General features: G+C 36.7%; 2 protein-coding genes across 2 annotated transcripts in view; one reads left to right on the top strand and one right to left on the bottom strand.

Annotated features, from left to right (window-relative positions):
* LOC140148677 (MICOS complex subunit mic25-a-like) overlaps positions 1-13,543 on the bottom strand; it is a 358,926-nt gene that overhangs the window by 55,041 nt on the left and 290,342 nt on the right. The gene's annotated exons all lie outside the window — the stretch shown is intronic.
* Positions 3,312-8,904, top strand: LOC140147311 (uncharacterized). Its single transcript, XM_072169089.1, has 4 exons — positions 3,312-3,683; positions 4,268-4,597; positions 4,835-4,953; positions 8,805-8,904. The coding sequence occupies exons 1-4, from the start codon at positions 3,411-3,413 to the stop codon at positions 8,902-8,904; spliced, it is 822 nt and encodes a 273-aa protein (XP_072025190.1). The 5' UTR covers positions 3,312-3,410.

Raw genomic sequence — 13,543 nt, 5'->3', positions numbered from 1 at the left:
TACAAAATATGAAAGAAATTCAAAAAAATGAACAAATTCGGCCATGAACAGCAAACAATGGGCCAAACCGTTGAGTTTTCGAGGGGGTAACCCCCTTAACACCATTTTTTCGTCATCGACTCAAAAGGCGCCCCCTCTATCAAAAATTCCTGGATCCGCCCCTGGATGGCTACCAGTTCGTCATCGCATCACTTATACAAAATATTGCTCTCATGACTTTCAAGAGTCTCAATGGAATGTCTCCTGACTATATCACTGAACTCATTTCTCGCCATAATCCTTCTCGCACACTTCGCTCTTCATCTGCACATCTCCTTTAAAAGCGCCCGGATATGGCAGCAGATCGTTCAGTATAGCTGCATTTAAACGCAGCATCACTTCTCTGCAGAACTTTAAAACATGCTTAAAGACTCATCGTTTCAAATTGTCGTTTAACGCGGCTGTGTACTCAAGACGTTGTTTCTTTCGCAAAATTGAGCTTTTTTTTATATTTGTTACTTTGTTATGTTTTTTATAAATACAAGGAAAGAAAATCCAGATTTATAAACTCCAACTGCGCTATTTTATGGATTTTATTTCACTATTTCATTCGTGTTTGCAATTTTAAAAGAGAGAAAATCTTTGTTGTATCAGCGGAGTGACACGCGCGCAACAACGCATCGCGCTGCGTATCGCGCAATTTGTTAACGCACAGATACGCTACGCGTACGCGACGCTTATCTGCATGCGTGGCGCATCCTTTGGAAACACTAATTTCAAGTGGTCAAATGGCTCCGTTTTAGCTGATAAAATGTGGGTTTTTTCAAGTTCTTTTCCTCGATTTGAATATCAAGTTATGAATGGATTTCGCTCAAACTTCTCAACGGGCTGTGACCCGATGTTCACATAATATAAGGTAGAAAAGCGAAAACTGCCGCATTCTCCTGTGAGATTCGATGAAAGGGCAAAATGTGACCACTTTAAACTTTAACGGCCATTATTTCAATGTTCATTTTCTCGGTAAAATGACGATTTAGGTACACGATAACTCAATGAGTATAGCATCTATCGGTAAGCAAATATGATCATCGTAAAAAGCATGCTCGACTCAAGAAACGGTTTTCTCATTTTTTTATATTTTGGTCTATTTCCGATTTTAGGCATCATTTTGTGCAAATAGGCGTTTGTGAATTTTAAAAAGTTCAATTTGATGCCTTATATGGTCAATATCTCAAAAACTAAGGCCAATATCAAAAAATAAAAAACCGTTTTTGGAATGGAGCCTCAAGATTGAGCTAAAAACAAAATAAAATATTTCGGAAAGAGTGTTTTTTGTTATGATGTACCTCACAAATATTGCCAAAAACTCACTTTTTGTGATTTTCTTCATAATTGTTGTTTTTACCCCAAATCTGTATTTATATTAAGATTTATTGATGTCTTGCCTTTATAAAAATGTATACTTTTATATGTCTTGCGCGAATAATTACAAAGTTATTGCACTTTTACTACATGCATGTCTGAGAGTACACAGCCACCTTGTTGTAGTTTAATTATTGTACTTAATTTAAGGAATCATTTAAAGTATTGTACAGCTGACTATAATTTTTGTGTGCTCAAGACACACCTCATTGAGGACTAAATGGTCCAACTCCGTTCATAGGGCTTCAAACTTTGAAGTCACCGTCGCGTCACGAGCACGCACATTACTCACCGCACCACGCTTTGCTTCACGCGTTTGCGCCCGGAACCGCGCGTTTTCTCAGACATTTGACGCGTGCAACAGGATCAATCACGCACATCGCATAAAATAATGAGAGAGAACAACGTTGTGATTGAAAGCCTGCAGATGAGGAGAATTTTTACATCTTTTGTAGATCTTTTGATGTGCTAGCTTATATATTTGTTGGTAAGTTACGCTTTTATGAGTTCGTAATCTTATTTTGAGCAAGTCCAAAACACGGTGTCAAAAAGGATTAAAAAAAAGGATATAAACACACACCCAAAACACGGTGTCAAAGAGGACAAAACACACATGCCTTCATGCGTTTATCATAGGCCTATAAACACACCCCTGCATGCATGAAAACCAAACTTACCAAATGGTATAGGTGTTGATTTTATTTTAGATTTGTGATGTATGATAGGATGCGGGTGACCTCATCTAGAGGAGTTGAGTATCTCTTCAAAGTCAAAGTCAAAAGATACGTTTCAAAATAATACTTGATACTTGATATGATACACTTCAATAAAGCAGAAGAAAGCTTGAAGTAGGAGGAATCTGTGGCCTGTGCTATCCCATTGGGTTGTGGGAATGTCTTTAAACATCCTCTGGTGCTGTGCGTAGGTGCTCACTTGGTGCTCACAGTATACAGCGGGTGCGAGTAAAAAACTGGACATCTACCAGCTTCTGGAGGGTGGCTGTTGGTAGCATCTCTCTCAGGACTGGTAGGGCCAAGTTTTGGAACTGGCGAACTGAGGGTGCTGAAACAGCCATGGTTGGAAGTCTAAGGGGGGAAGGTAATATTCACCAGGCCTTGATGGATTTTGTAAAATACGCCTAACGACACGTGTTTAAAAAGTGTCACAATTATGATTTATAGCATTTAATTATTTACTTCTAGGTAACATTTGAGTACAGCCACCCATGGCTGCTGCGCTGGAAAACGTACAGAGTCCAAGACCTAGAAGGAAGGATTCCAGCGGGGACCCTTCTTCAGATTCAACAGATTCAAGAGCCGCAGATTTGCCTTCTCTTTCTACCGATTCCGTCACCGTTACAATGTCCCTCCCTTCAAACGATTGGAAGAATTTCAGTTCATTGCCGAGTGCGAACGAGAACCTTCCGACCGCTCCGGATGATTCGGATGAAGAAATAAATATCTCGGGTGATGCTGAAAGAACAGGGGCAGATGCGTTATCTCTGGATGATCTAATAAAAGGTGAAGAGTTGGTACCGTACCGTGATACGGCATTCAAAGCTTGTACTTGTTTAATATTCATGATACTGAAGTTGGTACTACTAACGAAGAAGAAGAAGAAGAAGAAGAAGAAGAAGAAGAAGAAGAAGAAGAAGAAGAAGAAGAAGAAGAAAGAAGAAGAAGAAGAAAAGGGGACAAATGCATGAATGAATAAATGAATGAACGAACGAACTAACGTACGAATAGATGAAAAGTTGTGTTTTGTAATGGTAGGCCCACATTTCAAACTCAGCCATTGCTTATAGGTATTATAATATGGGACCTATATTTTCATATGCATGCTTACAACTTTTATACGTGATACCCCCCCGGATTATTCATGAAATATAGGTTTTGCTACATCTTTCAATGGTGAGTTTGAGCTAACGATATATTTTTTCCTTTTTTTTAAATTGATTTTGGAAACATACTACAACAGTTGATTATCATCAACAAGATAATGCAGGAGATATGAGAGATTCGAGAATGCAATCTGATTCATGCGAACATGAATTACGGCAACCAGCCTCAGTTGTCGACGACCAAGAAATACAAAATGCCTCGGTAATAAAACAAATGAAAGAGTGGAATGATAAGATTACAAGGTTAGAAGCACAAACTAGGAGGCTTGAGGAAAAGAGGAAGAAAGAACTTGGCGAGCACAAAAGCCAACTATCAAAAATGAGAAAGAAAGTCAAAACGTTGTCAGAAAATCTTCGGAGCAAAGAGGAGTCTGTCATACCGGTAAGTAAAGGGTGTATATCGAAATTATTATCACTATGTTCCATGCACTTATTGACAGAGGACCTCAGCTTTACGAGCAAAACCTGAAGAGACGTTTTTGATGCTTTGATTCATCCAAAGTTCCAAGCAGCAGATCGATGATGATGACGAGGATGAAGGATGATGATTGATGATGATGATGATGATGATGATGATGATGATGATGATGATGATGATGATGATGATGATGATGATGACGAGGATGAGGATAAGGATGAGGATCAATGAGGATGAGAATGGGGATGATGAGAATGGGGATGATGAGAATGAGGATGAGAATGAGGATAAGGATAAGGACGATGAGGATAAGGATCGATGAGAATGAGGAAGAGAATGAGGATCAGAATGAGGATAAAGATGATGATGATGATGATGATGATGATGATGATGATGATGATGATGATGATGATGATGATGGTGATGATGATGATGATGATGATGATGATGATGATGATGATGATGATGATGATGGTGATGATGACGATGACGACGACAATGACGATAACGACAAGAGTATTAAACTAATGTGCTGTTTGCGAATCCAGGGTATCATGAAGCAGATTGAAGAGAAGGAGTTAGTTCTGGACGATTATCGAAAGAATTTATCAACGGTCCGAGAAGAAGCTGATCTCCTGAAGGAAAAACTCAGCAAATGTGACGCGGACCTGTTGAAGACGGCTGAGGAACGAGATATAGTCACGACAGAATTGAAGGGCCACATTTGTGATACTGGGCGGATAACGAATGAAATGTCTGAAGTTCTGAGCGTGAGGGAGCATATGGCAAAACAGTATTACCAAGAGAAGTGTAGATTACTGAACCAAATCGAGATTCTACAAATTGAATCGAGAAGAAAACAGCACTTGATTGATAGGGTAGGATAGCTCTTTGATCATTTTTTTACACCATTCAAATGAGAAAAAAACCTGCATTCAAATGAGTAAAGCATCAAACATTCTGAAATGCTTCATTGTTTCTCAAATGCTACTTCATAGACCTTTGATAATCATAGTTGATCATAATTATGAATAACTTTTGAAGTTCAAAATCGTTTTTTTCACCAAAAGCATGTATAGGCGTATTCAATTATGTTACAAATCTTTTCCCTCCAGTTAATCACCCGAGTAGACTTCTTAGAGGCCCAAGGGCCCCAGGTTGCAGCAATTGTCATGCAGGACCCTGACGTCCCCTTTGATGCAAGGAACCGTGACAGAAATGCTGTGTCTAGATGGTACGTATATTTTTGAATAATTATGTGAACGTAGGCCTAAATAGGCGAATTGAATAAACTTGAATAAGCATGACAAATTATTTTCTAACCTCTGCATGTATAGAGTCAATTTTGCTGATGACCTTGTTTATATGTGTGCTAAATAACACTGCTATCTGGTAGGCAGATGACGTTGCTATATATCTACAGTAGATGTCATGCTGTATGATAAAATTGTAGCTTTTGTACCATATCAGTCATGTCAAAAGATAGCACTTTTTGTCATTTAAGCAAACTTTGCTATCTTCAGTAGATAGCACTGTTTTCTGTAAACTTGTGTGCGATACATTTATCTTTACTAGCACTTAAATTTTCTTATATTGATAGCACTAATGCGTAATAACCCTATTGTAATCTATTGTAGATATTATGTCGTCTATGCAGATGACTTATCGTTAGTGGATAGCACTGTTCTCTACTAAGCAGAAGACTTTGTTATCTTCTGTAGATATTGTCTTCTAAATAGATGACTTTGTAATCTTCAGAAGAAGCACTGTTGTCTTCAACGCATATGACTTTATCTTCAGTAGATAGCACTTGTCGTCTAAGCAGATGACATTTTATCTTCAGTAGAAAGCACTCCTCATCTAAGCAGATGACTTTGTTATCGTCAGATAGCACTGTTTTCTTCTAAGGCAGATGACTTTGTTATCTTCAGTAAATACTATTGTCTTCTAAGCAGATTACTTCATTATCTTTAGAAGATAGCACTTGTCTTACAAGCAGATGACTTTGTCATTGTCGATATTTTCAAAAGATAGCACTGTTGTCTTCTACGTAGATGAATTTAATTTCAGTAGATAACGCTTGTCGTCAAAGCAGATGACTTTGTTATCTTCAGTAGATAGCACTGTTCTCTTCTAAGCAGCTGGCCTTTTATCCTCAGTACATATCACTCTTCATCTATGCAGATGACTTTGCTATCTTCAGTAGATAGTACTTCTCTTCTAAGCAAATGACTTTGTTATCTTCTGTAGTAGCACTTGTCTTCTAACAGATGACTTTGCTATCTTCAGTAGATAGTACTTCTCTTCTAAGCAAATGACTTTGTTATCTTCTGTAGTAGCACTTGTCTTCTAAGTTTTCTAACAGATGACTTCGCTATCTTCAGTAGATAGCACTGTTTTAAGCAGTTGACTTTGTTATCGTTAGTAGATAGCGCTTGTCATCTAAGCAGATGACTTTGTTATCTTCTGTAGATAGCACTGTTCTCTTATAAGTAGATGATTTTGTAATCTTCAGAAGTTGTCTTCTACGCATATGATTTTGTTATCTTCTGTAGATAGGCCCCAGCACTGTTATCGTCAAGCAGATGACTTTGTCATCCTCAATAGATAGCATTTGTTTTCTAAGCAGGCTACTTTGTTGTCAGTAGGCCTACCAACTTTGTTATAAGTAGATAGCACCGTTGTCGTCTAAGCAGATGACTTTGTTATCTTCAGTAGATATCATTGTTGTCTTCTACGCAGTAGATAGTACTTCTCTTCAAAGCAAATGACTTTGTTATCATCTGTAGTAGCACTTGTCTTCTAACATGTGACTTTGTTATCTTCAGAAGACTGTTGTCTTCTATGCATGGCTTTATCTTCAGTAGATAGCACTTGTCGTTTAATCAGGTGACTTATCTTCAGTAGATAGCACTCTCTTCATATACGCAGATTATTTCGTTATATTCAGTAGATAGCACTTTCCTCATCTAAGCAGATGACTTTGTTATCTTCAGTAGATATATCATGTTGTCTTCTAAGCAGATGACTTTTTATCTGCAGTAGATAACATTGTTTTCTTCTAAGCTGCTGACCTTTTATCTTCAGTAGATAACACTCTCCTCATCGAAGCTGATGACTTTGTTGTCAGTATATAGCACTGTTATCTTTGTTGTTGTATTCTAAGTAGACGATTTTGTAATCTTCAGTAGATAGCACAGTTGGATTCTAGGCAGATGACTTTGTTACCTTTAGTAGATAGCACTGCTGTCTTCTAAGCAGATGCCAGATGGTCATCTTCTTATCGAAGCAGGTGACTGTTTTCATCACAACAGTGCTATCTACTAACGATAACAATGGCATCTGCTTAGAACAGGACAGTGCTATCTACTGAAGATACAAACTCATCTGCTTATAATTTGGTTCACCTCAAGTTTGGTAGTGACGTCAATGCTATTTCGCGGTTGCGCCGTAAGCGTGCCAACAAACCGCCTCTGTACGCGTGTGTGTACACTTAGCGCGTTTAACTTTCCGTGCGCGATTCGACACTGCGGCGAGCAAAATACGCACATACGTCACTACCAAACTTGAGGTGAACCAACGACAACAGCTATCTACTGAAATTAACAAAGTCATCTGCTTTTCAGAAGATAGACTTTGTCATCTTCAGTAGATAGTACTTGTCTTCTAAGTAGATGACTTATCTTCAGTAGATACATCTATTGCCTTCCAAGCAAATGACTTTGTTATCTTCAGTAGATATCACTTTTCTCTTGAATCTCTGCTTGGCAGATGACTTTGTTATCATGAGTAGATAGCATTGTTGTCTTCTAAGCAGATTATTTTGTTATCTTCAGTACAGATATCACTGTTGTCTTTTCACCGATGACTTTATCTTCAGTATATAGCACTGTTCTAATCTAAACAAATGACTTTCTTATCCTCAGTAGATAGCACTATTCTCTTCTAAGCAGATGACTTTGTTATCTTCAGTAGATAGCACTGTTGTCCAATTCAAAAAATTGCTATTTTCAACACTGTTGTTTGATAAATGGATGACTGTGCTTTCTTCAATTTTAGCACTATTGTCTGAAAAAAATAAACATAATCCCTTAAATTGATTCCATGTATAATTTATAGTCACTATAATTATTTTTTAATTAATTAATTAATGAACGAATTAATTTAGTTTTTGAATTAATTTACCTATCTATTTATTTATCTATTTTTGTGTCAGGTTTTATGATGAGATAAAATATACACCTATCCGACTTCGCCATTACTGCGGTGTCCCTGATGTAAAACTGCGGTGTCCTGAGGTCGGGGTTCTATCCATTATTTATTGTGTGCTATACAGAATTGTACCCGGGAATTGTACACAACAGTGATATTCAATACACAATCATGAGTATTGAATTACGAATTAAATCTCCCGCTCTGGTACATCTGTGTTGCCGTCAATAGAGGGCCAAATACAGTAAACGCTTCTCGGATTGGTGTATACTTCATATCCCAAGTATTAATGATTAAATCAGTTGCAAAGCAGTTTAGATTTCAAAATTAGACCTTTTCAATATTTCTTAATTTCACCGAATAAACAAACTGCATGGGAAAATTTGCTTGAAAATGTTTTTCTAAGGCTTTCATGCATTACAATATAATATATTTTTCGATATCTCAAATAAAACATCCAGAATGCAATGACAGTGCTCCCAGAAATGCACCATGCAGAAGCAAAAAAAAATGTTACTGTTTGTGTTTTTATGAGCTGTAAACCCACTCCTCCCATTTTGAATACATTAAATGGGATTTGAACAAGAACATGATTATATAATTACCCCTGGAATAGTACATTTTTATATAGAATAATTTCAAAGACAATGCATTGTGAGGTATATAATAATAGCTAGTCAAGTACATTCAATTTTTGTTTACTGATAATCATCTGATGGCACAAAATTATCATCACAGCCTCAAAGACAAAGTCATGATGCATTGCATGGCAATTGTATACTAATTATTTTTTGCAAATCATCCTTGGATAAATTTTTATTACAAAATGATGTAATCTGGTTTATGTGTTCTGCTTTTTTTTTCTTTTTGCAGGTGTTTCGATCGTCTTGGAGTTCTGTGGCCTGTACAGATTGGGGCCATGACAATACTGCTAATATTAATAATCGTTTTTGGTGTTATGTTGATGCTTTAGACGTATTACTTTGTCCTGGTAATTAAATGCATGGATCCATTTGAAAGGTTGAAAAATTATCCCATTTATTCAAAATGTTTAAATGGCGAAAAGGATATTGATTGGGAACAAAGTTATTTCATAAAATAGTGTACTACTCCATAGCTATATTTGGAATTATGGTAAATTTAATTTCAATATGCTTGTGAAAATATGATATTCTTGGTTTTCTAAGAGGTAAATGAATAATGTTTCAAAAATAGAATTCAGAGAAAAGATAGGTATGCTATGGGTTCAGCCAGTCAAGTTGATCAATTTGATTTTTGAAAGTGTTTGCACTGTTAAATGAAGGATTTGCGGAAACAGAGCTAAACAGGTTGGTTGAAAAAATCTTTTCAAGTATGTTTTGTGGTCAGTGTAAAGTGAAATAAAGAGAAGTGGGTCACGTTTGACTCACATACCCGAAAACATACTAATGAACTGTGCACAATCTTCAAGCACCCAATACTGTGTGTTAATGGCTTATTTCTGAGTCTGAAATTGTTTATATTTTTACATAGTAACCACTACATTTACACATGGATTTGCCGAGGTTTCCTTAGTAAATGGAACATTTTGATGTAATTTATAAAATAACCAACCCACTCTCATCTAAAAATCTTGGAAGCTTTTCATTGTGCTATCCCATCCAAGCATTTTTTTGTTCTTTTTAGCCAATTTTTGCCCCCCCCCCACACACACATTTCAAGCCGGATTCGCGCTAATGGGATAAGGGATCAAAGCGAAAGATTGGTATCTTGAGATTTAGATTAGGGGAAAGAGTTGGGATTTTTGGGATTGCTACTACTATGGTACTACCATTCTAAAATTGCTCCACAACCTTAGGACTTAAACCTCTTGCGGGTGTCTGTTATCCAATAGCCTTGAAAATTAATTATATAAGGCAATAAAAAATCCAATGGGAGGACGGACCATTCAAGTAGGGTCAGGTTTTATACACCCCTTCTGGAAGACATGACCTCAATTCCCCATAGGAGCGTGAATTCACCTTTTCAGTAAATCCCAGGTCTTTGCTGGCAGACCTCTAATGTCATCATGTTGATGCGCACATCATTACTGCACACTTCATGGCTTTCAAATGTGCAGTACAGATGTATGTTAAACAATGTGCACATCGGTGTGACATCAAATGATATCATCTCAGATCTCCCCACAAAGGCTTAAGGGATTTACCGAAAAGGTGAATAATTCAAATGTAGTCACCCAATCAAGTAACTACATAGCAGATCAAGGTCATGTCTTCCATCGGGAGTGTATGGATTTAACTGGACTAGCCCATTTCCATGATGAGGTAAACACACATTACTCCACATATCACTTCAATTTCAGTAGATAGCACTTGTCGTCAACTTTGTTATCTTCAGTAGATAGCACTGTTCTCTTCTAAGCAGCTGGCCTTTTATCCTCAGTACATATCACTCTTCATCTATGCAGATGACTTTGTTATCTTCAGTAGATAGCACTGTTCTCTTCTAAGCAGCTGGCCTTTTATCCTCAGTACATATCACTCTTCATCTATGCAGATGACTTTGCTATCTTCAGTAGATAGTACTTCTCTTCTAAGCAAATTACTTTGTTATCTTCTGTAGTAGCACTTGTCTTCAAACAGATGACTTTGTTATCTTCAGTAGATAACACTGTTCTAAGCAGATGACTTTGTTATCTTCAGAAGATAGCGCCGTTGTCGTCAAAGCAGATGACTTTGTTATCTTCAGTAGATAGCACTGTTCTCTTCTAAGCAGCTGGCCTTTTATCCTCAGTACATATCACTCTTCATCTATGCAGATGACTTTGCTATCTTCAGTAGATAGTACTTCTCTTCTAAGCAAATGACTTTGGTATCTTCTGTAGTAGCACTTGTCTTCAAACAGATGACTTTGTTATCTTCAGTAGATAACACTGTTCTAAGCAGATGACTTTGTTATCTTCAGAAGATAGCGCCGTTGTCGTCTAAGCAGATGACTTTGTTATCGTTAGTAGATAGCGCTGGTCTTCTAAGCAGATGACTTTATTATCTTCAGTAGATAGCACTGTTCTCTTATACGCATATGACTTTGTAATCGTCACAAAATAGCACTGTTGTCTTCTACGCATATGACTTTGTTATCTTCTGTAGATAGGCCCTAGCACTGTTATCGTCAAGTAAATGACTTTGTTTTCCTCAGTAGATAGCATTTGTTTTCTAAGCAGACTACTTTGTTGTCAGTAGGTATACCAACTTTGTTATCATGAGTAGATTGCACCGTTGTCGTCTAAGCAGATTACTTTGTTATCTTCAGTAGATAGCACTGTTCTAAGCAGATGACGTTGTTATCTTCAGTAGATAGCACTGTTCTAAGCAGATGACTTTGTTATTGTTAGTAGATAGCACTTGTCTTCTAAGCAGATGACTTTATTATCTTCTGTAGATAGCACTGTTATCTTATAAGCAGATGACTTTGTAATCGTCAGAAGATAACACTGTTGTCTTCTACGCATATGATTTTGTTATCTTCTGTAGATAGGCCATAGCACTGTTATCGTCAAGTAGATGACTTTGTTATCCTCAGTAGATAGCATTTGTTTTCTAAGCAGACTACTTTGTTGTCAGTAGGTATACCAACTTTGTTATCATGAGTAGATTGCACCGTTGTCGTCTAAGCAGATTACTTTGTTATCTTCAGTAGATATCATTGTTGTCTTCTACGCAGATGACTTTGTTATCTTCAGTTGATAGCACTGTTCTCTTCAAAGCAAATTACTTCATCTTCTGTAGTAGCACTTGTCTTCTAACAGATGACTTTGTTATCTTCAGTTGATAGCACTGTTCTCTTCCAAGCAGATGACTTTGTTATCTTCAGAAGACTGTTGTCTTCTACGCATGACTTTATCTTCAGTAGATAGCACTTGTCATCTAATCAGATGACTTATCTTCAGTAGATAGCACTCTGTTCATCTACGCAGATTATTTCGTTATCTTCAGTAGATAGCACTTTCCTCATCTAAGCAGATGACTTTGTTATCTTCAGAATATATATCATTGTTGTCTTCTAAACAGATGATTTTATCTTCAGTAGATATACTTTGATCAGCTCTTAAACGGCGGGAATTGTTAGGCTTTTAAAAGTATTAAAGTGGACCTGTCTGGTCTATATTGTGTGTGTTATAAAATAAATTAGACTTCAATTAATACTTTGTGATGCTTCTAGCGAGATGTCAGAACTCATTTCTCAAAATAAAATATATTGATATTAATCCGCGATGTTATAAGGCCCGCCAATTACGAGCTGATCAAACTATAGCACTGTTTTCTTCTAAGCAGCTGACCTTTTATCTACAGTAGATATCACTCTCCTCATTGAAGCAGATGACTACTGACAGTAGCACTTATCTTCTAACAGATGACTTTGCTATCTTCAGTAGATAGCACTTTTCTAAGCAGATGACTTTGTTATCGTTAGTAGACAGCGCCTGTCATCTAAGCAGATGACTTTGTTATCTTCTGTAGATAGCACTGTTCTTTTCCAAGCAGATGACTTTGTTATCTTCTGTAGATAGCAGTTGTACTCTAAGTAGATGACTTTATAATCTTCAAAAGATATCACTGTTGTCTTCTATGCATGACTTTGTTATCTTCAGTAGATAGCACTCTCCTCATCTAAGCAGATGAATTTATCTTCATTAGATATCACTGTTGTCTTCAAAGCAGATGATTTTATATTCAGTAGATAACACTGTTCTTTTTTAAGTAGCTGACCGTTTATCTTCAGTAGATAGCACTCTCCTTATCGAAGCAGATGAATTTGTTCTTCTGCAGTAACACTTGTCTTCTAATAAATGACTTTATTATCTTCTGTAGATAGCACTGTTGTATTCTAAGTAGATGACTTTGTAATATTCAGATCATAGTGCCGTTGTCGTCTAAGCAGGTGACTTTGTTATCTTCAGTAGATAGCACAGTTCTCGTCTAAGCAGATGACTTTGTTATCTTCTGCAGTAGCACTTTGTTATCAAAGACACTTTGTTATGAAAGTCATGATGCATGACAATTGTAGACTAGTTATTTTTTTGCAAATCATCCTTGGATAAAATTTTATTACAAAATGATGTAATCTGGTTTAAAAAATATGTTCTGCTTTTTTTTTCTTGCAGGTGTTTCTATCGTCTTGGAGTTCTGTGGCCTGTACAGGTTGTGACTATGATAACGCTGCTAATATTAATGGTCATTTTTGGTATTCTGTTGATGGTGTCCTGGTAATTAAATGCATCAATTCATTACAAAGATTGAAAAATTATCCCATTTATGCAAAATGGTGGAAAGGATATTGATTGGGAACAAACTTATTTCATAAAATAGTGTATTATTCCATAGCTATCTGAAATTAATGGTAAATTTAATTTCAATATGTTTGTGAAATTATGATATTCCTGGTTTTCTAAGAGGTAAATGAATACCCGGTAATTCTTTTTAGATGGAATTCAGACAAAAGATAGGTATGCTATGGGTTCAGCCAGTCAAGTTGATCAATCAGATTTTTGAAAGCGTTTGCACTAATATATGAAGGATTCGCGGAAACAGGTCGGTTGGAAAAGTATGTTTTGTGGTTCATGTAAAGTAAAA

Source organism: Amphiura filiformis, chromosome 3 (genome assembly GCF_039555335.1).
Source record: "Amphiura filiformis chromosome 3, Afil_fr2py, whole genome shotgun sequence".
Classification (NCBI taxonomy): Eukaryota; Metazoa; Echinodermata; class Ophiuroidea; order Amphilepidida; family Amphiuridae; genus Amphiura; species Amphiura filiformis.
This window is presented reverse-complemented; position numbering and strand designations above follow the sequence as displayed.